Genomic DNA, 23,670 nt, shown 5'->3' with positions numbered 1-23,670 from the left:
CCTGTTATTATCAGTAGTAAGAATACATTTCTTATTATTTTTACCTGAGCGTTTATGATACAAGAGCTGCGGTGGATGATTGCATGGGGACGTCGCGCTATGTGGGGATGCCTCTCCCATTCACATGTCCATCCTATATTCTCAATGAATAAACTAATAAAACAATTGCAATAATTGGGCCATGCTAGATTATTCTTAGGGCTGCAGCTATGAAGTATTAATGGTATTGAGATATCCTACAGAAAATCTGAATTGAATATTGTGCATTTTGATAGAACAAAAACAGGCAGTCAGCATCAAAGTGTGCAGAGTCATTTTCGTCTATCGTGCTGGCCTCTATGGAGCACCGGTTTAATGTTGGCATCAAATTAGATTTGCTGATACTCCGAGAACGATTTTCAATGGAAATCTCACGCCCATCTCCCATTTGAGAAGCATTTTGTGGGCTAACATTAATAGTGGAGCCCTTTTACTGTTCTGGCCTGTGAAATGTAACTACAATATTATTAGAAGTATTTCCAAATGGAGCCGCCAACCCCACTGGAGTTGCAAGAAAATAACCAACGTTGCGCAGCATGAACAAAGACAGAGCCAATGCATCTTTACAAGTTTTTTATTGGTGTACTTTGACAATAACAATGATGGTATAAAAGAAAATCCCCATCATACAAATTTCAATAATCAAAAGATAAATATGCCGATACACAAACAGATCCACGTAAGGCTGACATCAAGTTTTGACAAGTGGCTTCGAGTGACTCTAATTCAAGGAGCATGCCCCTGTTGACAATGTGGAACAATGCCACTTCAATAATTTCTTCATTAATAATTTAGTGGAATCTGTTTCTTGTCTGTCTTGGTTCCAATCCGTAGAAAATTAATCAGTGGAGATTTTGGAGCAGATAGTGTCGCTGGTTTGGGTGCCAGTATTTTAGCGGCGTTTAAAGCACATGGTGTTTTTGGCAGACACTGTACAGCGCAGCCCGCTCGTCTTCACCACAACTGCCGTCACCCTTGGAGAAAAAAAAATACAAAGGCAGGTGCCCGCTTTTGCCGGAGAGCGGGGGAGGCCACTTCAATGCAGAATGCGTCCGTCGATATTTGGGGGAGCAAAGGTAGGTTTTTTTTTTTTTGTTTGTTTTTAATTTGTGGTTAAAAAATGCTGTGCTGGGAAGCAGTGATGTAAAAACGTTGATGTCGTCGCTATGCAAGCTTGACTTGAATGGCACCCGTACCAGCCAAAACCCACTCCAAATCCTTGTTCTTTATGCTACCATCTGTGGTAAATTTAAGACCTTATAGATTTTCTAAAACACTACACACAACAATATTTACAATAATCTATAACTTGATATGCACTTATTGAAATTTAAATATTTTTGCTTGTAAAAAAAAAAAAGAAGGAAATAATAAAAATTTGGAGTGAAAAACACTGCAATAAATTAAGAAGCTTTTAAGGCTGCCAGTTTTGTCAGATGCCCAAATACGGTTCCTTCATTTAAACCAGCAAAGAATGGATCAGAACAGGTGAGGTTATGGTACCATGAGCAGCAGGCTCCGTCTTTGTCTGGACTGAGCCCATTTACAATATATATAGAAAGAGGTACACGGCTGGCCAGCATGCTCCTATCAATTGAAAACAAATCCATTTCCTGTTTTAGACAAAAGCATGAGAGTGTGGACCAATTTGGAGTTTTACAAGCCAGTCGAGGCGTCATGGGGAGGGGGGGCATGAATTCATCAGCAGGCGAATGAAGGTGCTTGTTCTACATTACAGAAGATAAAGCCAAATACTGACTGTTCGACCAATCGGGTCTATTTATATGGCGAGCACCCTTTGCGTCCAATCTTCGCGAGAATACTCCTCACCTGAACAGTTGGACTCTTTCTATACGTCCATTGAGCTTTTAATTTAAAGCAATGATAAAGTAAAACCTATACAGTGTTTCATGTAATTGTCAAGAAAAGAACCTGGCGAGTTGCTCACGACCAAGGCTCATATAACTCATAATCAGTGCAGGAAAAATAAATCTTTAACTGGATAACGAGTGCAGTTGCACCTCTGGAGGTGTTCGCCATTTCACTCAAACACGCATGGAGAAGCTGGACACAAATGCTGACACTGACCACTCCTGCCACTGTGCACCTCTTTATCTTTGTTCAGGAGCTAAACACATGCTTTGATGCCCAAACACAAACTCGATGCTCACATTTTCATGATATTTTTCTTATGATTTGCTTTTAAACTTTCCTTTTCACTCGCTGAATTTGGCAAGTTGTGTATAAAAGCGTTCCGCAGCGCAAGGTTCTAGGAACAATTCAGGCAACATCTGCGTAACCGTCAAAAGTCAGACCTTCAAAATAAAAGCATCCTCTGTCATAGTTTCATCATTTTCTACAATCCTAGTTTGGCGCTTAATGAAATAGCATACAATGGTTTGAATGTGAGTGCTCAAAAAAGCCGGCAAAGGGCAAAATAATGTGTGGCGAAACTTTGTATCCTGTCCTGCTCGTATTTTGAAGGCCTGATTTACGACAGGCGGTTTTATGTCCCTACTTGTCTGAATGATGCGGACCTTGCCTTGGGTTGTTCATAAAATGATTCCGTTTTGGAATGTGCCTTGGCATCTGTTGAACTCTTTCAGTCATTTATATTTTAGTTATTTATATTCACACTCGTTTTGTAGTGACTCGTGTTATTTTTATGTTTTGTTTTTTGTTTTTGTCAAATGTCAACTCAATAATATGTTCCATGTGCCCACACTAATCTAAGCACGGCATTTTGATTTATATTGTTGTCGTGGAATATGAATTAAGCAGCAAGATGTACTATTGTATTTGATCCATGTCAGGGGACAGCCATTTTGCCTCTTGCTCTCGACCGAAAATAATATTACAGTTGCTTAGCGCTCAGGTAACAACCAATCGGGGCTCAGCTTGCGACGACCTAACGCAAAAAAACATGTGAGTCATGATGGGTTGTTACCTGAACCCTGAGAAACTCAGATGTCATTTTCAGGTAACAGTGACAAAAGAGATTAAAAAGGTAGATTCTGCATCTTAATTCATATTCCACAAACAAAATATTGACCCCAAAGGCATATTAGAAAAAAAACGGGGTCCACTTCCCCTTTAAATAATTTAATATTTCCTAGGTGAAATTTTGCTTTGGATTTGATACGATTCCGTTTTAGTCAGACTTTCTGGAATGAAGTCATCACAAAAACCAAGCATCTAGTAAAATGCCATTTTTCCCCCTTCATTTGCAGATGAAGGCAGACTTGTAGATGTAAAACAACTGGGATTACTTAAAGGGGAAATCAATACCCACATTTTCTTGACATAATATGTTTTATGGGCCAATGATAGTCTAAACACAACATAGTAATCAATATTGTGGTTGTGAAATATTAATTAACCGGCAAAACCCAGACATTTTTATTCATCTCGGAGGGCGGCCATTTTGCCACTTACTGCCGACTGAAAGTGAAAACACAGATGCTCAGGGAATGACCAATCACACCTCACCTTCTTTATTTGGGTTTGGTCATGTGCCGTTCGCAAGCTGAACCGAGACCGGTGGTTATCTGAGTCCTCATCAACTGTAATGTCATCTTTGGTCGACAGCAAGGGGCAAAATGGCTGCCTCCTGAGATGCATAAAAATGTCATTCATTTTCCACAAACACAAGAATAATCATAACACCATGTTTACACTAGTGAGGCCGCATAGTAGAAATAAGTAATTTTTGGGGGGTGTGGCTTCCTCTTTATTAGGAAGCATTAGAACGTGGTACTAGACCTCGGAGAAAGGAGCTCTCAAGCAGGTCAGCGCCATTGATTCTCACTCTGCTTAAAAAGAGGTGCTCAACGGAAGAGACGGACAGGCAACAGTTAATTGGCTTTCTTGCTCTTCCTGCGGTTGTCACACAAAATGGCGTCCTCAGACGTGTCTGCTCAGCAGATGAACACACACACCATCCTAAACAGGTCCCGGGTCTATTTCGTGAGAGTTAGGCGCCCTCATGAAATAAAACCGCACCCAGGTTTGAACACAGGATCCGAACATCACAACCCCTCCTCGCCCACACACACACACACACACACACACACACACAAAAACACACGACTACAAGATTCAGTGCATCGAACACAGCCTGTCATACATCACGTCATAATCAGCACATCAACTGCCGGGAATTAGAAAAACAAAATTACAGAAAATAATCCATATGAGATCAAATAAATAAAAAGAGGTCCAGCCTCGCTGTGGGAACACAGGAATTCCCCGCCCCCTCCCAAAAAAAAAATAAAATAAATGCTTACAAGGCGATTTACGTGAAATGGAATAGTGTTGCGATGAGACCACAGCCGGTGGAGTGCATGTCTGTATTCTTATTATTTTTCAATTCAATTTCGAGCAGATTTAACTCGACGAAGGGCAATTATTTGACTGCTGCGTACTAGCATGTCAGTCAGGGTGGATGCGCGATAAAACAACCTGACAGGGTTGCTAATCGACCGTTTAGAAGCAAGTATTCAAATCTGTGGAGAAGGAAGCTTTAGTTTTAAAAGGATATTACTGAAGGCAGGCAACATTACATTGCTAAAGAGATTTACAGTGAAGGGGGCGGGGGTACACTATGCAATCTAACAAACAACAAATCAAAAGCCTCTGTAAACACCATCTGGACAGTGACAGCAATCAAGTAGCTCTACCTCCAGTTTGCTCACGCCAAAATGGAGGCGATCACACGTTACCGTAAACCAAAAAAAAACAAAACGGTTGTGATGACACGCAGCAAACAAAGCGGGGTCTGAAGTCAATCCTGTCACTAACTCTGCTGACACGACAACTTGATCCACGCTAGCCAGGATGCCCATGGCTAGCGTACTCCCGGACAAGCGCGCGGCTACGCGGCGCTTCCGAGAAGACGCCGTCGGTCATCGTGCGGCGAGCCGACTTAAGGCAAAGGAAGCATTCGACGCAACCTTCGCGGTCTTTCCGTCCCCGTAGTCCAATGCCAGTCGTGTGCTAGCACCTGCGCTATCGTGAGGCAGTCTGGTCGAAATTCATCTCCGTGGTAGTACAGCTTATTGCTAACAGGGCGAGCAACGCTCTCCCACCCGCGGCTGCAAACTCCCAAAAGCGACAATGCGAACACAGAGATCACAGTCTTCAAATGGTATGTTCACAGGGTAAAATAGTAAGAAATTAGCAAGGTATTCATATACTCTAAATTTAGCGTAAACTATGTCACATATAGATGATTGAAAACACTCTTCATAGTTCTTTTCATTTGTAGATTTTGGCATACCTTTTTGCAGAACCAGCTGCAAGCTTCCACGCGGTAAAACTTGTGTGCGCGTGTGTGTGTACATGCAAATGTTTTCACAGGACTACTGCATTCGTGTAAGAAGTGCAAAAGCAAAATAAGAGACCACGTCATCACCTTTTAGGTCAAACGGCTGCGCGCGTGCAAGCGTGTCTCACGGCCTATTTTCTCAAACTAATGTAAACTGAAGTGCGGGGATGAGATAATCGCAGACTCCATGGAGGAAATTAATGACTTGATGGGTGTTGAAGGCCAAAATGGTGCAAAAGGCATGTGGACACTGAAGACTAGCGAATCCCAGATGAGTGAAGCGGTGGACTGTGGCACAAACGAGTGCAGCGTTTATCCCTAATTTTCTCGTATGATTTAGCCAACGCAGATTTTGCGTCTGCTGTTTTTCTTCTCCTTTTTTTTGTTTTTGTTTTGCATACCCATAAACGAAATAAAGCACAAACAAACTAAAAAGCTTTTCAGCAGTGCCGCAACTGGTGAGATATGGCTGATGTCCCAGAGGACTTTTGATTCCCAGGTGGTTCACAGTCCAGCTCTGCCTACATCAGTAGTCGGCTACAGGTGCAAGATTTCTGCTCAAGTTGACCGTGATGTTGGTGTAGAGAGGCTTCTTGGACACGAGCGGCGAGTAGTTTAGGTTGTTCAGACCGTCCACTTTCTGCCTCTCCTTTGAGTGGCGCAGAAGACTATACCTGCCGGAGCAATCGGACAATTCGTCAGGTTTGCTGTTTTGGAGATGTTGCACTTCAACGCCTCGAGAGGCCTTGACATATGAGTGACCCGGCATATGACCGTTTCGGGATACGAGCCACCGTGTGACTTGATTTTGTTTCTCTGACGGCGCTAGCTGTTGCGGTAAACACTACTTGAGTCAATTCATTGCCACTTCCGATTGAAACAAAGATTATTGCATGCTGTGAATTGAAAAGAAGTATCGCCTAGCTTAGCCTAATGCTGAAAAACAACGCAAAATGCCACGGTTGTGAAACTATTTCTTTCTCTGGGCCTGAATGTCTGTACTACGCAGCCCCCTAGCGGCCAGGTTGATTAAACCAGAGGGATTATCATGCACAATCTGATGAAAATGTTTACATTCTATTTGAATGATACTGCTTTGGTTAAATAAGAATCAAACGAATTGATTCATTGATTTTCATCCTCTACAGATGGCCGCCACGTCGGGAATATGGTAAAACAAACGAACAAACAAAAATCCAAACCATCATCTCATCAACCTGTGGTTACACTAGTTAGCGTATCATATCAACTGAGCCCGCTAACCTGCTTTCCAGGGTTGGTCACGTGACAGTTGCGATGCTAATTTTGGTCAACAGCAGAGGGCATTATTGCCCAACATGGTGGCTATCTGAGACGATAATTTATCTGATTTTTTTTTTACACAAAACCCAGTGGCAATTTAACATAAACACTGATATATATATATATATATATATATATATATATATATATATATATATATATATATATATATATATATATATATATATATCAGTGTATCATTACAAAATTTGTTTTATTTGGGATCAATAACAACATTTCTATTAATTTCAATGGGGAAAGATGATCTGAGATTTGAGCATGGTCATCAAGCACATTTCGATTTCTAGTGTCAAAAACACTGGCAGACAGATAACATTTCCACAGAATTTAAAGTAATGAACGCAACTTGATATTTCCCAGCGAGGACGAGCGTCCCCGCGCGCTTTGAAATATGTCACATGCAAAGTCTTGAATCAAGTCACTGCCGGGGCTTTTCATGTGACTGGCTCACATGAGTCTAAGCTTCATAGCCAATTAAAGAGTCTGAGTGTGCGTGCGAGTAAGTTTTAGCATGCGGCGGCACTGACCTCCCCAGGAACTGGACCTCGCCGCGGTGGTGGTGTGGAATGGACATGTAGCGCCCCAGCTCTCCGTGTGGCCTGCTTACGGTGTAATTGGCATACAGCACCCTACAAACACATTTGGCGCTCAGTGACGCATGAAGGCTCCGTTGGTGACACTAATTACCGTATGTTTGTAGAACGTCAGTCAAGACACGCTGGAAGTTAATGTGGACACAGACGTACGGTGGACTATTCAAGACCAATGTGTGTAACAAAGGCGAATGGAGAGACAAAACAGTTAAGGGGGTTCATTCATCTTTTGGACAGTCTTAATGTCACAGTGACAGCTCTCCGCAGTTGTACACTTTGAGAGGACGCGATCCGTGCGTGCGAGTCTCTCTTCTTACCTGTTCCAAAGGTCATCGTCTTCTCCTCCCCAGCCCCAGAACGCATTAGGAAATCCATTAATCTTATTGAACTGTCCAACTCTCAAGCCGCTGACGCCACCAAAGAACTCATTATACGGAAGCCTTGGAGGAACAATTAGACACATATTAAATGAATATTAAGCGTGAAGCGCACTTATGAGAGGACCCGGAGAAGACAATATCTGGACTCACATATACGAGTACTTGTCAAGCTTGACCGCAAAGTGTCTGGGCATGTCCGTGCAGCCGTAGTAGTTCCTGTCGTTCTCCATGAGGTGGTCCACATCATGGAAGACCAGACAATCCCAGTCCAGATCTTTCATGGCCTCCTTGTAGCCCACGTTGAACAGCATGGCTCGGTTGAACGGCTCCGTGCCGGCCTGGACGGGAATTGAAATGTAGAAGTGAAGAAGGAACTGACTCTTCATGCTAGCACAGAGGTCGTTTGCAAACTTGGAGGCTGATCGCGAGCTGGCTCGGTACGCATTGGTTACACGGATGGATTTAAAGTTTGCTAAAAGCGAAAAACCTCAGTGTGTGCTGCCACTGGCGAGTGTTTGGCGAGGGGTTAAAGTAAGGGATTTTGAATGAAAAATGAAAAGGTTTTTAGTAGGTTGACATGTTAGCATGTTGGCCGGAAAACTGAGTATCTTGGCTTGGTAAAAGTGCTTTATTGAACATATGGTGTAGATAAAGTGCACCCCATTTACCGTTATGATCATAGTGGATTTGTTGGACTGCGGCACTGTTTTTTGGCAAAAGTAATCTGATTCCAATGGATTTGCTGGTTAAATGGTAAGCAAACAGCGATTGCTAAATTGGGTTCTAAGTCCAGGCCTTATTAAAAACGAACAAAGCCTGGGATATTGTCTATGGTAGCTGGACATTGAGACATTTAAAGTCGCCATTTATCTCAGCCAGGAGCGTTTCACTCAGGTCTGACAAGTGTGAAAGGACGGTAGTTTTTTTTGTCCATTCTTGGTGTACTCAGGTTGAAGTGGCCATTCCAAAGAATCACATTTTTGACATACTGCCTTGAGATTTTAGTGGCAACTATGGCAAAAACTGGACGGGAGAGCGTACCTGCTCTATGACGTAAAAGCCGAACTGGAGCCTCTGCTTCTGCAGCACTGGCACCAGATGTCTCAGGAGGATGGGAAGGTGCTCATGTCGGTTCCTGAACGGGACTAAGATTGCCACCTAGGGCGACAAAAGGTAGGCGGTAAAGGAGACATTAGCTGACGTGCCGGCGTGCTTGCGGCGGGAGCAAAACAAAACTGAAATCTCATTTGTGCAATGACATCTGACATTCAATCCATCACGGATGAAAAGGGGCACTCAATGTCGGTTGAAAGGTGTGTTGTTGCTATTACACATGACTTGCCGCCATTCTAAAGCCCATTTTCAGCTTCCTTTGAAAATGAATATAAAGCAAACAAAAGTCACAGGAACAAAAGGCGAGCCCGCTCTATAGGAGAGCGACTGTAAATATTTGTTTGTCAGCGCATACTCTCGAGGCAAATGAATAAACGAGACAGACAGATGGCATGGAGGACTACTGAACACCAGCAAAGTATAGACCCCGTTTGTTTCATCCTTGAAAAAATATCTTCAAAGACACCCTTTCTCAACTTGTAGCCTCTGTAGTCCCAATTTTGTTGTATGCCGTACACGCTGTATAATGACAATAAAGGCGTTGTATTTCATTCTGGGAATTCTTTTTCCAGCCAATTACCCCCCAAACCAGTGCAGACCGATTGATGTGCCATTCAGGTATGCTTGGATAAACTTCGAAATGACATATGTGTTCGTATCTCTGGAGTATTTTAATCAGCAATTTCAGAAGACGAATCATGTAATATGTGTTTTATTTCTGGCTCATCTGCTGAAAACTAAAGCTTAACAAAATAAAGGAATAAAACCAAAGCTGTCATTATTGAATACATGTGGATGAATTGAATATTTATTTTTTTAATGCATGAAAGTATATGTCAAAACGTTTCCCATTTAGTGCTTATTCACCTTTGATTGTTATGAAAAAGGTGTTTACTTAGCAGCTGTTGATTCGTTTTGATGGCTCTAAATGCTTTGCAAAGGATTCACAGTAACACAGTTTAGCAAGAAGTTGATTGAAGTTCCAATTAATTTGCTCTTAACTAGGGGAAAAAAAATGAAGAGCCAACTTACAATGGGCAGATAAATACCATTAAATTGACTTGCTAAATAGCATTTGAGAACTAAGAACAATCGTTCTCAAATGAAGTTACACTTACATCTGGGGGTGCATGAAATTTTAACGGACGGCTTTGAAAACCCTGTCTGCATGCCTTTGTTTTGTTAAATTTAACACTCATTGTCACTGACGACACAATTTTCGATCCATTTTTTGACTTCCTGAATAAAATAATGACACCGATACAAATATTGTCCAAAGCTTTAGTAAATCAGACGTGGATGGCGGGGCCCTCTGTTGTAAGTCTCTTTTTTTTTTAAAATCCAAAAATAGTTGGCGCTGTTAGGGGGTACTTGGCTGGCAAAATATTTCACAGGGGATACATCATTAAAAAAGGTTGAGAGCACTGTTCTAAGACAACCAGAAGATGGATACAATCCCCTGGGAATATGATAACCGTGATGAATGAGAAAATGCACAGGCGTGCCCTTTTCGAGCATTTCCACTTGTCTGAATTTAAAAAAATAACATGCAGAGAAAATCAAGAATGTGCTCATCAAGGACCGATTGTTAAACGAATGCACTTTGGCGAGTGCGTGGTGACAATCATACCTTCCACCGAGGCAAACAGTCTTTGGGCTTCCAGTGGCCTCCTGGGGCCATGGTCGTCTCTTCCTGCAGCAGTGATCGCTCCACATCCTCCAGTGACACTTCACTCATATTCACCTCCAACCTACCCTCTGCGTTTGCAGGAAAAAGACAAGCGCCGTGTAATATGAAACAGTGGAAAGAAAAATCTCAAACGCAAAATGCGTTAATGATTACAAAAAGTGGCTGGCGAAAGAGCACGTAGGAGGGGGAATAAAGCAATGCGATTGAAACGCTTGAAATGGTTGAGCGCTTGAAGCATAATTAGGCACATTATGCGATTCCGTGCAACGACTAAACATTTGTATAAATCGTCAATCAAAACTGAAATTAAAACTGTGACTCAAAGGGAGATGCATTGAAGTGGTCAAGAGTTTGGGTTTTCTTCTTTAACCGTGAGGCGAATGACAAAATTCTTATTTCCCATCCCTATTTCCGTCACGCAATTTCTCCACTCAAATGACATCTTAATTCGAGACCGGGCCATCATATAGACATCATTAGACAACAAAATGTTTTAAGGAAAGAAAAAATACACAGCGAACAATGAACTTACTCATGGAGGGCAACTTCTCAGGACAAACTTGTGAGGGCAAGTACGTGAAGCCCTCGGGTAGGTATGCTGTGGGAGGAGCATCACTCTCGCTCATGTTGAAGTCATAAGAGTAATCTGGGAACAGGCGCTAATGTCACTTCACGCCTCGGGAGCTATTATTCCTGCAGAAGAATACATGATGCATGACGTACCTGTGCCATTGCTGTAGGCACCCCTCACCACCTGCTCCAGGACCTGAGCGCCGATATTCTTCACATTTTCTCTGATCCGGATCCCTCTGGCTTGGACCATGAACACGTATTCGTTCACTGCGGAAAGAGACGCAGACCGACCTTAAGGTTTGTCTCCGTGTGCTTACTCCTTACGCATTCAAAGTTTAGGCTAATATTATAGAAATGATCCCCAAAGTTCCTCCCACTCCTGAACTCCCACTTGAGGCTATCAATTATGAATCGCTCCTTAAGCCATAACCTAGCCCAGGAATCATTTGAAAACTGGATCGACAAAACAAATAACAAGCTCATAAAATGAAAAGTTTTTTGGCATGGGCGGCTCATCTCATGTGCTCCATGGTAAACCGTATTTTACGGTTCGGAAAATGGTGGATTCATTTCCAGATATCCGTTTTGAACACCAGAATTGACAGCGCAGACCGAGTCTGAAGCTCATCGATGATGGTGCATCGCAGGGCATAAAGACAAACATACACTCTCACAAACACACCTAAGGACAATTTAGAGTCCTTATACCAGTGCTTCTCAAATAGTGGGGCGGGCCTCCTTGGGGGGGGGGGTGTGAGGTGATGCCGAGAGGGGGGCGCAGATGATCCCAGGAAAAAGGCTTTGATTTTGTCATGTGGAATATAATTGCAATAAAGTAATAGTTTTCATCATTTTCTTTTAGTTTCAGGCACTTTGGTGTGCTTGCTTCTTTATATATATATATATATATATATATATATATATATATATATATATATATATATATATATATATATATATATATATATATATATTCAGGGGGGGGGGGGGGGGGGGGGGGTTGTCTTTTCTAGGGGGGCCCGGCAAAATATAGTTGAGAAACACTGCCTTGTACCAAACATGCATGGTTTTAGAATGAAGGGGAAACCCACACAGAATATGCAATCTCTAGATAGTAAATAGTGTCATGGTGACCGGCCTAATTTTGACAAACTAATTTCTAACTTACAACACTATGTATAAGTGACAGTTGGCCAATAAACCGTTGTTAGACGACAACAAATTATCAATTAAACTTGTTTATGTTTGCAGCAAAAGCATCGGGCAAATAAGCAAGAGCAACATCCAAATTTATTCAAAGTGATTATTTTGACAGGGTAAATTCAGCGCATTGCCAAATAATATTTGAATCTTCACACTCATGCTCTGTGTTAAACAGAGAAATTCTACTATTAACACAAACCTGCTAAATATGGAAGCTGGTGTATAAAAAAATACATCACACTGAAAAAAAAATACATCAAGCTGACCAAAAACTGAAAAAAAAAAAATGGCTTGATGACTCACTGAGGGGAATTTCCCGACAACATATCCAGAGTTTCATTCCACAGAAGTTAACAACTGGAATTGAAATCAGTGACGAAGAGGGTGGCAAGCAGAATAAGAAAGAAAGTAGACTAACAAGAACACCATGATGAAGGGATTGACTGATTGTTTCCTGTGATAACGTTGGTAATTACAAAATGCTCCCCTGTTACGCATTACGAATTCATCTACTGATTGTGAGCCACCAGTGGTGATTCGTATTGGTCAAACAGAAACTAACAGGATGAAATCTAAAAGCGATAATGCAGTTGTTGTATCGGTTAATAGAATGCTAGAGAACAAAACCACAGCCATGCACTGCTTGGACAAGTGTTGAAAGAGAGGCATTCAAGGGCACATACTGTACGTCCCTTGGACAAATAACAGGTTTGCCATGTGATTCTAAAGAAATAACAGCAATGATGTTTTGTTACTGGAATGTCACCAGACTGTTATTCCTGAAAGTAACCCCAGCATTTTTTTTATGTTTTATATTATTTCTGTATACTGTCCATTAATATTGTACTATGTTGCTGACTCTGTATTGTATGTTTATATCATTCAATTAAAAACAAACAAACAACAACAACAGCAGTTTGAGACCATATCAGGGAAATTCAACTTTTTTGGAGCTTTTAACCAATTTACCTTTTGTCTCATTAGCCTCCCATGGATACGTGTGGATATGTGTGCAACAATGGGGCTAAAATTGTTATTTGCTAGCCCAACAAATGCTAGCCTAAAACCACTTCAGCTGAACAGCTTCCTCCGTGAACCTGCGACTCAGCACAATCCCTCCACTCCACTAATCCAGACCAAGCAATCCCAACATGATGCACAGCTCTCCATGAATGCACTCCCATGTATTTGTGCATGCGCGTGTGAGTAATACCACTGAGCTACAAATCCACCCAATGTAATTTGTCATCTGTAATTGTATTACCGTTTCCATTCGTTCATCTTGTTCAGACCAAAGTGTCTGGCTTGCAGGACTAGACACTTGAGGTTATAAACTTACTTGAACACAAGTTATCAGCAGTGAATGGAGCTCTTACATACACACACACATATACATATATATATATACATATGTGTGTGTATGTACACACACACACACATATGTACGCGCACACACACTCTGACTTGACTTGGACTCTGACGTTTGTGTCTCAGAACCGGACTACAACTCGATGAGGGTGGACTTTACTATAGCCCTGCCTTGAGCATCAAAGTTCAAATGTCTGACGGTGGGACACTCTCTCATGCGATCAATTTCTCAAGCTGATGAAACTCTGTGGCGCCATATGATGGAAAATTGCTCCAAGACTTCTGGTGTGTGACCCAGTCCTGCAGGCACCAACCTACATTGGCAAGTGTCCTTTCCATGTCTGCCAGGCATATGAGAGTGTACTCCTGCCGCAACATAGGTATATTTGACTGGTAGTGTGTGTGCACCATTAAAGTTTTAATAGAAAGAAAAATGAAATTGGCAAACTATCGGAATCGCACTCCATTTCAAGTCAGCTGGGATACGCTCCAGAGCACCTGCGACGCCAATGAGGATAACAGTATGGCTGAATGACCTTAGGAAAACATTGAACTGCGATTTTTATTATAAATATTGTGATTTCAATTTCAGCGCATTAATCAAACAGTATACATACAATATAGAAATAAAATACACACATTTTTGGGAGTTATTTTGTGAATCTCAAAATTCTGTGCTGTCTGATGGAAAATAGTAGAAACAACAATATTTTTTTACTTTGGGCTTGTTGTCATAGCTGATATCAGACAGGAGCATGTTCTGCCATTCACACCAGGTTGAAATTGTAAATGCAGCTGTCATCTACATTAATTGTAATACAATTTTGCTGTTCATAGCTGTTGGCTTTCTGCCCTTACCCAGTTCTTGCCAGACATATGCGTAAAGTCTACTGTACACAGTTTAAGCATGTATTCTTGGGACTTTTTCAGACTGCATTTTCCATTAGTGACTCGCATATTTAGCAATACCTCCTTTGTCTTTACTAAAGATAATAGGGTAGTTTGTCAGCATGGAGGAGAAGATCCACATCATGGAGCTTTTTGGTGTTGGTGCACAAGAACTTATATATTTCATACTGAATATGAAGTTCATTCTGCAATGGAGTGAGCTAGGTTAGCTGCTAGCATTGCCCAGCAGCCACACAAGAAATTTCTTCCAGAATATAGGTGACAGCATAGCGTAGATGCGATTATTATTATTATTTTTTTAATGGTTTGGAGCTCGATAGTGTGACCTGCCCACAGGCGTATGCCATGGATGGGGAGATTATGGGATAACAACCTTTAACTCTTTACTGGCTGGGCATAGCAGCCGCTTTTGGCTGATGGTCAGGTAAAAAAGGACTTCATTAGGCACACGTTTTTCTTTAAGTACTAAACAGGCCAAATTTTCAGAATTTTAGAGAAATTAAGGGCTACGTTAAAATTTAAGCAATGGCAGTTAGATGCCTGTTTAGACTATCGGCCGAAAGCAGCCGCGGTGCCCTGTAAACGGTTAAAAAAAAATCAAACAAACAAACAAACAAAAAGAAAACAGCTTTCAAGATCTCAAAATCGTGTAATATAAAATCCAAATCTTGGTTCCAAAATGATTAGCCCTAATAAGTGGTATCAAAAACTGGATGCATGGATGGCTGTAACTCCAGATCATGTCAGTCAAAGTTGAAGCGCGCTAAATACCTTGAATAATAAACAATAAATACTGTTGGTAAAAAGAAAACTGAATGACGGCATAACTTGATTAGTCTAGTGAAGGTCAGTCTATTTGGAGCCTATCAATGTGTAGGATTGCATTCCAGATAGCGGTGAATCCTTTTTTTTTTCAGCTTCTGATTAAGCAACATCCAAATCCATTCAATGGTTAGATTTCTATGGTTCTGATATCCACCGTGACTACAGTGTTTTATTGCAGTGTTCATTGCGAAGTGAGCGAAGCGAAAAGGCCTGGTCATTGTAATGTTTTCCTTGAAAAATTGTAGGAACTCTAAAAAGACAGTGGCTGTATTCTTTCAAGGGTTGAGCTTGCGGGAAATGCTCTTACAGGGGACAGATAATGTCAACAATTGATTCCATTTACAGCAAAGCAGCAGAGATGCAACTCCGTGGAATGGAGTCATGGCGAGTGCAAGGCAAGGGAGGCTACAAACAGTGACAAATGCAATTAGACACAAGAGAACCGGCGTTAAGAGGAAGCAAATGCGGCAGTCGACAACACAAGGCCGCTTGTGCCAGACATGCAAAGGGATGAGAATGTTACTGTACTGTATACACACTCCTCACATGTCATTGAAGTGAAACAGCCATTTTGAATTGATACATAAAGCCTGCCCACAGTATTATTCTACAGTTTAAAATCTATTTTAAACCGTACAGCTGTTTGCTTTTAATTGTTCAGGTAGACCTTAAAACAACCTCATACTGAACTGATACTTACGCCTGCATATTAAAATTCTCTCATTTCAGAACAATAAATCTTTTTTTAATTAATTATTTTAATAGATTTTATTGCTTGAAAATGTGATACCTGTGACTTTAGTCATAGCTCAGTGGTGCGGTCAAGGTTACTTCCAGTACATTGTTCATTGTGTGACTCAAGTTTGAAAAATCATGCTAATTTTGATTTACTACCAGCAATATCTGCCACAAAAACATCCCCGATAAAATGTACTTCTCTGCTTTCATACGAGATGTTTTTTCCAAACTTTTCCCAATTAATCATGAAATCCAAGGTTGCACTGTACCGCATAATTGACTTCAAGAAATTCAAAAACACTGTCTGTCCTGCTCATAAAAAACGAATATTCCATCAAACATCAACGATGACCTTAAATGACCTTCTGTGCTATAGCTTGGCCCCAACACGCAGTGCCAATGCCAAATCCCGCCCACCTCTCACTCATTCTGAGTGCATTTTGTCCCCACTCCACCAATCTACTTTTGCCTTTATCGGCTAGCTTTGACTCTCTGTCTGTGTAAGATCGTTACCCACACCTTAAGTCAAATCTGATTCTAGTCATTGAATAATCTCAAAGCAAAGACGGCTTGCTTATGGAGACAACTCCAAAGTGAGGCGTGACAGTATTATCTCAAACAAGGGTTAATCCAAATGGAAAATGCCAAAGCACCGAGGGGAAAAAAAAAAAAAAGCAACCTCCCCCGACCGCACCTTCATTTTCCCTCTGAAAGGCAATTAACTCTACATTGATAGCTCAGCAGTGTCAGGTGATCGGCCCTACTCTGCTTGCTCACTGATAAGAGCTGAATGGCACTTTTCCTCCCTGCATGCACACACACACAGTGACATTAGCACACCCCCAATACATGCACTCCCAGCTTTCAGAAATTCAAGTTGTCACTCAGAGAAAAAGGGACATTTTGATTGCCACTGCATATCAGGGACGCCTACAGTCAGGAAGTGGCGGAACATGCGTGTCCGTGTTATCAGTGAACAATGAATATGCGTGTTATAGGGTTTATGAGTTTAAAGCGACCAAACTAATCACTTTAACCTTTCAATATCTTATGGGAAGAGACAGATTTGATTATGCAAAATCCCTCACATTTAAATGCAGAAGCAAAGACACAAGACCAGATACCGATACAGTTGATACTTTTTGACGCAAAAAAATCCCTCCAATAAAATATGAAGATGGCAAAGTGAAAAGTGGCGGCCATTCTGTGCAATTTTCTATACAAAAATGGAACGGGTGCCTCAATCTAAAAAAAAAAAAAAAATCCCATAAGTAAATTCACACAAAAAAAATCAATTGTTTTTGTACATGATCTATTTTCTGTTAACTGGGCTACGATATTCCATTTGTGTCAGCGTTTGAGACATTATGCTAATTTTTACCCTTTGACGTTTTGGTTTTGGTCATCCCGAAAAACTGGGTCCATATTTTTAACTGGGAAAAAAAAAAATGTGAGCCAATCTAAGAGGAGGGTTCGCTGAAAAGATGAAATGGAACGTGGGTAACGTGGGTAGAATGCTCAAGCTTAAAAGTTTTAATAGATTACTATTTGATTTTTTTTTCTAAACGCAGAAAACACAACATACAAACCACTCCTCAAAAACCTCCCCCACCACATACTAAAGGCTCAATTTCTCAAGGACACTTCATCTGATTTCTCAAACGTCATTATGCATTGGAATTTAGTTGAAGTAAGTTGACCCTTTCATTTTTTAAACCCGTCACGGTGCTTGAATTTTAAATAAAGACCTAAATATTCCAATTTTTTTTTTTTTTTTGCATTGAATAAATGGCAATTTTCTATGGTTCTATTTTGGAATTTCTGGTAGCTGATCATAAAAAGGCACCAAGGGAGAGACCAAAACTGAAATCGGAAGCCATTGCAAGTGCTGATAACTCAAAATAAAGCCAAGTATAGGCCTGATACTGATACTTGGTATCAGTACTTACCCATCCCTAGATTATTTGAATGTATTGATTTTCAGAGAATGCTTTGGGTATGTTGAAGGGTGTGCATTTCTGGTAAAGCTTATTCTTAAACAAGCAGGTGAAAAATGCTACCATTAGCAACAAATGAAGTATTATTAATCTTCCTGAAAGGGATGAGCATGTTATTGCCTCCTTTAACCTTCTGTAAGTGATGTCGAGAAAGCCTGAGGCTGGAGTGGATCGATGTGCACACGCGTGCACACCACACACATGGATCGATGTAAAAACACACACAACGTCTTAAATTCATTTGCAGCATATATAACCAGTGAAACACTCATAACTTTATACAGCACATTCAAAAGGTGTGCTGAGGTTGCTATGGTAACTTACATTGCCATTCAGGTACAATGAGTTTATCTTCCACTTGACATGAAAATAGTTACGATTCATTCTATATTTCGATACGCTATAGGTGCTTTTCAATGACAGGTTGCACAATGGCCTGTCCCTGGTCTCTTTTGGCTGTTATATCTCCTTGAGAACAGGCACCAAACAACTGAGACTGGATAGGTCTGTGGGATTAACCTAACAGTGTGGTCTTCCACTGCACTGCACACAGCCAATGTACAGTATATACACTTCAATAGGGTATTTGTATAAACATGCAATACCCCGATTTCCCATGTGCAGTAATCTCTCTTGATACACCTAAAAAAAAAAAAAAAATGCATTGGAGATGTAATGCCGCTGGTATCTGGTGCCGTTTGTCCATCTCTAAATTTCTGACGGGTTGTAACAAACGCTTCCAGAACCCATAGTGCATAAGTATGCAATGCAATCATGGAAAAAGAGCACCACAGACATCACTATTAGTTGAACAATCATTAGCATTGTCGCTACAAGGACTGGAACAAAGTCGACCGAGTTGAGTAAGTCGATTTAGGGGGGGGAAAAAAAAGTTGACTAAAAATATCTGACTGGAAGCTCTGCCGAAATAACGTTTTCAACACTGCTTTCTACATGGACTTGTCTTGCAGACACACAGTGTTGCAATGGCAAAAAGAGAGAGAAAGAGAAAAAAAAAAGAGGATTAGATAAGTTTAGGAACATAGTCAGTTTTAAAAAGAGAAAAAAAAAAGATGTATTAAATTAATTCAAATTAGAGCTGGCATACCTCAGCAGTAGTTTGGCAATGCTGCAGAAATTCATGTTACTTAGAATGTCATGTCAATCCTCCAAGCTGTCCTGTCAAGCCGTCATCCTGATTTCCAGTTTCCGAGTTTAATGTTCCAGAGTGTAGTTCAGCGGGTTTAATTCCTGAGAAGTAGTTGTGTGAATTTGTGTATAGACTTTCTACTTTTCCTGTTCCATGTCCTGTTGTTTGCTACTGTGTCCAAATACTGTTTCGCACATGACACATTTGTTTTCGGCATAAGATACATTAGGGTATAAATAGTTGATACTGTATATAGTTTGTTCAGTTACAATTTGTTTTCACTACAATATTAAAAGAACTAGCTTGTTCTGATATCACTTGTGCCGAACTGTTTGGTGTTACATTGATACAAATTATTCTGGTCAAATGTGGATTGTTACACCCCAAAAGTACACCTAGAGGACTGTGCATGTACTGAACAAGAGTTCTATCATATTGGTGTTAAGCGCTTCAGCACCAATAGAACAAGTGCATTGCACAACATTGATGGGGACTATGTTGAAAAAAAGTGCTCATAATCTTTTATTCCTTTTAGTTTTTCTGATTCTTAAACATCTTCACACAAACCTCATACATTGTATTATTGTGTTTTAGAAGAATACATAATACATACAGAAACATTTTGGCGTGCAGCACACTTGTATCACATAACTAGGAATTTGGTTACATATTGCCGTAATTCAATGTATATGTACTGTATTTTGGGGATTTGGGGGGCGGCCGGCTTTCCCATAGGCCTCAAAAAACAGGCTTGTGCAGTGGAATTCTTAGCCACATTTGTTTAAAGAAATCAGATGACAGTGACATCACTGCCATCCTTGGCCTACGTTCTAGAATGAGGTTGAACTACATTGTATCTGCATGGCCTTGAAAAAGTGTAACGGAAAAACGACATCACAAGATGGAACCAGGGTGTTTCTAGGTAAATGCAAAGGGGAAATTCTTCCCTTTCCCTAGAATAAATCTGAGGCTGATCCCAGTTGCTGTTTTTTTTTTTTTTTTTTACCTCAGCCCTTTGTCACCTCCTAAATTTTAAAAGTGCCATCCTCACCACAACCACTGTCATAAGTAACTTAAAAGGTTATGTAAGCATTTACTGTGCAGATAATGCTTTCCCCAAGGGGGCATTGTGTGCACACTTTGGGAGACAAGGGGTCATGTGATCTTAAGGAGAAAACAAGTAAAAAGGTGAAAATAAAAATATAACTTTCAGGGCAAATTAATCCCAGAATCAGAATATACATCTGTACATTATACGTTGTTCAACTGGGATACATGGATCAACGTAATGCACTTCTTAGCTTTCTGCAGGGAAAAAAAAAAAAAAAGAACAAGCGGGACCTTGCCACTGCTTCAAATGATTATGGACACAGAGCTGAAGAGAATTCACCAATCTTGTGATCAGGGGCCACCTTAGACCTTAAAGGCTTTCATTGATACACTGTGCTGTCTTTTCCAATAACAAGTTGATCGTAAGCTTGCAATGCCATTTATTTTTTGGATATGATGGGAAATCTGAGCTGACCAACAAGCCGTATTGACAACGGAATTACCGTAATCACAAGCCAACGGCCGCTAAGGAAGTCTGAAGAAGGAATTCGCACTTCATGTGATTCAACGTGACATAAAGGAAGTAGTAATAGTAGTCACATGAACGTCATAAGTGGCTCATGCGTTCCAAAAGAACCCGCAGCATTGGGCATAAAGTCAATACTTTTAAAAGCTCGCAAGAACTTTGCAAGGCAACATTGAAACCAAATTTTGAGCAGATCTTTCTTCAAATGTTACATTAGGACACTAACAAAACTTGTTTTGCATGTGATATTACTGTCAATCCATCCATTCTTGTTTTCAAACGAAGTGTCAGGGTAAAACTGTTTTTTTTTTTTTTTTATTTCCCGTACAAAAGCAATACTGTTGCAGAGTACTGTCTGATACCAATTTTGAATCATTATGCTATCAGAAGGAATGATCCATGCCTTTGTTTTTTTTTAAAAATTTTAGTATCAAATCTTAGAAGAGTCTTGAAAAGACGCTATTCAAACAAAAACAAGTCAGCGTCAATCGGTATGAGAAAACACAACATTCAAAAATAACTCAGCATTTCTAGATAGATCCGTACACCTCTATTTTCAAAGAGAGGCTGGGTTTTGAGCTAGAAGAAAAAAAAACAACCAAACAAAAAACGCATGGCTGCAGCTATCGTGTATTCGGGTGAAGATTAAAAAAATAGAGTATATATATTTTTTTCTGCCCAGTAAAAAGAACTACTAACAACAAAGACCAAATAACACATTTCCATTGAATTATGAATGGCAAACTTTTATATGAGCAGAAGTGACGCCAGAACCAGAGGAGCAATAGTGCCGGCTCAAAGCATTAACAATTGTTGCTGCGATAGATTTTCCATATTTTTCCTGACGTATACACTAAATAAGCAAGTATATGGGGCACGAAAAAATACTAAAGCATGCACTAAGACTTCTTGCCTGACAATAATATTTTCCAGCACACTTGATACGAATGGGGAAATTCTGATTCAACATTTGTTGAGCTACTCTGTTAAAGTCAAAACCAATCGATTTTAATTCTTTGTACTCTTTTTCAAATACGTATTTTTAAAATCTGTTTAGTTTTTCTCATGTTAATTCAACTAGTTGTCTACCCCTTTAAAAGTCTTTTTCTACCAGTTAGCATGTAGAAACCCAGGAAAATACATCACCAGCACCAACAAGACCACATTGCAGAGGTGCATATAACTTGAACAAAATTGCCCTACTTCAGGCATCTGGGACACCGGAAATATGTTTTAAAAAAAATTAAAGGGGACAAATATAATTAATGCGTGCAAATGAAGTTGACTACACCATACCGAAAAATAGAGGAGTGGGTGCAACTACAATGACCGGAAAAAAAACACACAGCTGCCCAATGGGCAAAGGAATTCAAAAGCACCACTCACCAAAACATTGGCTGGGTACACACACACAGGCGATAGAAGAAAACCCAACAAAGAGACGGATACTGTGAGCAGATGTCCCTTTGACAGGTTTGAAAGTCCCGAAATGACATCAGCACTTATCACAGTCCCTGGCATCAGGCCTGCTTCCTGAGAGCTTCCAAAATATGCTCATTCCCCATCATTTTTGGCCACCCATTCCTCTTGGCGGGTCACTTTCATTCATTAATACAATTTTCATTTATTGAAAGCATCTAGCCGTCGCCCTCTCTCATTGTCTTTTTTAAAATAGACAGTGGCATGCAGTGCGGTCTTTCATTTCATCAAGCACAAAACGATTCACTGCTTTTTTTTATCAGTACATTCATCCTTTACATGGTGGAAGCTCATTATCCTTCAATTATATAACGCTAAAACACAACAATTAACTTCTCCACTTAAGAATTTGTCTTTTGGACCAGTGACTGAAAGGTTGGAATAATGTCACACTCCCCCCAGAAATAAAACTGAAATCATGTGATTTATTTTCTTTATGAGTTGAACTCCAACTAAATGTCAAACTAGAGAATTGCAAAGTTTGTATTATAAACAACCGCATAACCAGTCTTTCATAGTTTGATAGTTTAATGATACCACAAGCCTGCACATTACGGGGCTTTAACACATTATGGACAATAGACTGAAGACACACTGTTGCAGCAACACATGTAGAAAGACTACCGTACGGGCCCCAGAAAATAAAATTATTATTATTATTTTTTGTTAGTTTTCCAATCCAATCCAACTCTATTTGTTAAGCACTTTAAAACAACCCCAGCTGACCAAAGTGCTGTGCAGAAAAATAAAAACATTGTAAAAACAGACACAACAGCTCAAAGACATAAACGCTAAATCCACAGTTAATAAACCCGCTGAATGGAACAACCGTCTGTTTTCTCGAACCGGAGCACACACATCCATGCCTTGCCGCTCTAACACGAACTAGGTTGAGACATCATAATCTTACCTGTATCTCTCTGTTTTACTGAGGTACCTTACTCTTCAAAATGAAGGCACGTGACACTTTTAATTTGATCAAAAAGATTAACTCCACCAAAAAAGTGACGGTAACTGTTTAAATGTTATCAGTATGCTAAGACTTAAGGAAGCGGTGACATTTTGAAAATGATGGCTAAAATGCCCTGTTGTTTCACAGTCAAAACATTAGAAAATACTGCACTCGGACGACGGCTATCTCCGGCGTCTGAACCATGTTGAAATTTCGTGTCTGGGATGTGGCTCTTCCAAAATGATGTGTATATCGGGTATCACCTTGTAAACGTTTGTCCAAAAGTTCAGACCTTATGCAAGTCAATGAGCAAATGACGTCATTTGCGATCAACCCTGTTATAATATAGACTGCAGTGTGACTAAAATAACACAAAAAAACCCCCACAAGCTCACATGAATTCCACAGGGTGGTCTACTCAGCTTTGACTTTATCT

The 23,670-nt window shown here is 40.4% G+C and overlaps 1 protein-coding gene across 1 annotated transcript in view; it reads right to left on the bottom strand.

The window, feature by feature from the left end:
• Positions 1 to 597: 597 nt before the first annotated feature.
• The window catches only part of b4galt5 (beta-1,4-galactosyltransferase 5), a 38,665-nt gene continuing 15,592 nt past the window's right edge, over positions 598 to 23,670 (bottom strand). The window contains exons 2-9 of the mRNA XM_088408095.1: positions 11,188 to 11,304; positions 10,997 to 11,110; positions 10,405 to 10,532; positions 8,703 to 8,819; positions 7,812 to 7,999; positions 7,599 to 7,721; positions 7,216 to 7,317; positions 598 to 6,039 (exon numbers count right to left, since the gene is read on the bottom strand). Coding sequence (XP_088264221.1) covers positions 5,892 to 6,039; positions 7,216 to 7,317; positions 7,599 to 7,721; positions 7,812 to 7,999; positions 8,703 to 8,819; positions 10,405 to 10,532; positions 10,997 to 11,110; positions 11,188 to 11,304 — 1,037 coding nt within the window. The 3' untranslated portion in view covers positions 598 to 5,891. The remainder of the gene's footprint in view (positions 6,040 to 7,215; positions 7,318 to 7,598; positions 7,722 to 7,811; positions 8,000 to 8,702; positions 8,820 to 10,404; positions 10,533 to 10,996; positions 11,111 to 11,187; positions 11,305 to 23,670) is intronic.

This window comes from Hippichthys cyanospilos, chromosome 2 (genome assembly GCF_059441005.1).
Source record: "Hippichthys cyanospilos isolate Australia breed blue-spotted pipefish chromosome 2, RoL_Hcya_1.0, whole genome shotgun sequence".
Lineage (NCBI taxonomy): Eukaryota > Metazoa > Chordata > Actinopteri > Syngnathiformes > Syngnathidae > Hippichthys > Hippichthys cyanospilos.
Note: the sequence above shows the minus strand (reverse complement) of the source record. Positions and strands in the feature narration are given on the sequence as shown.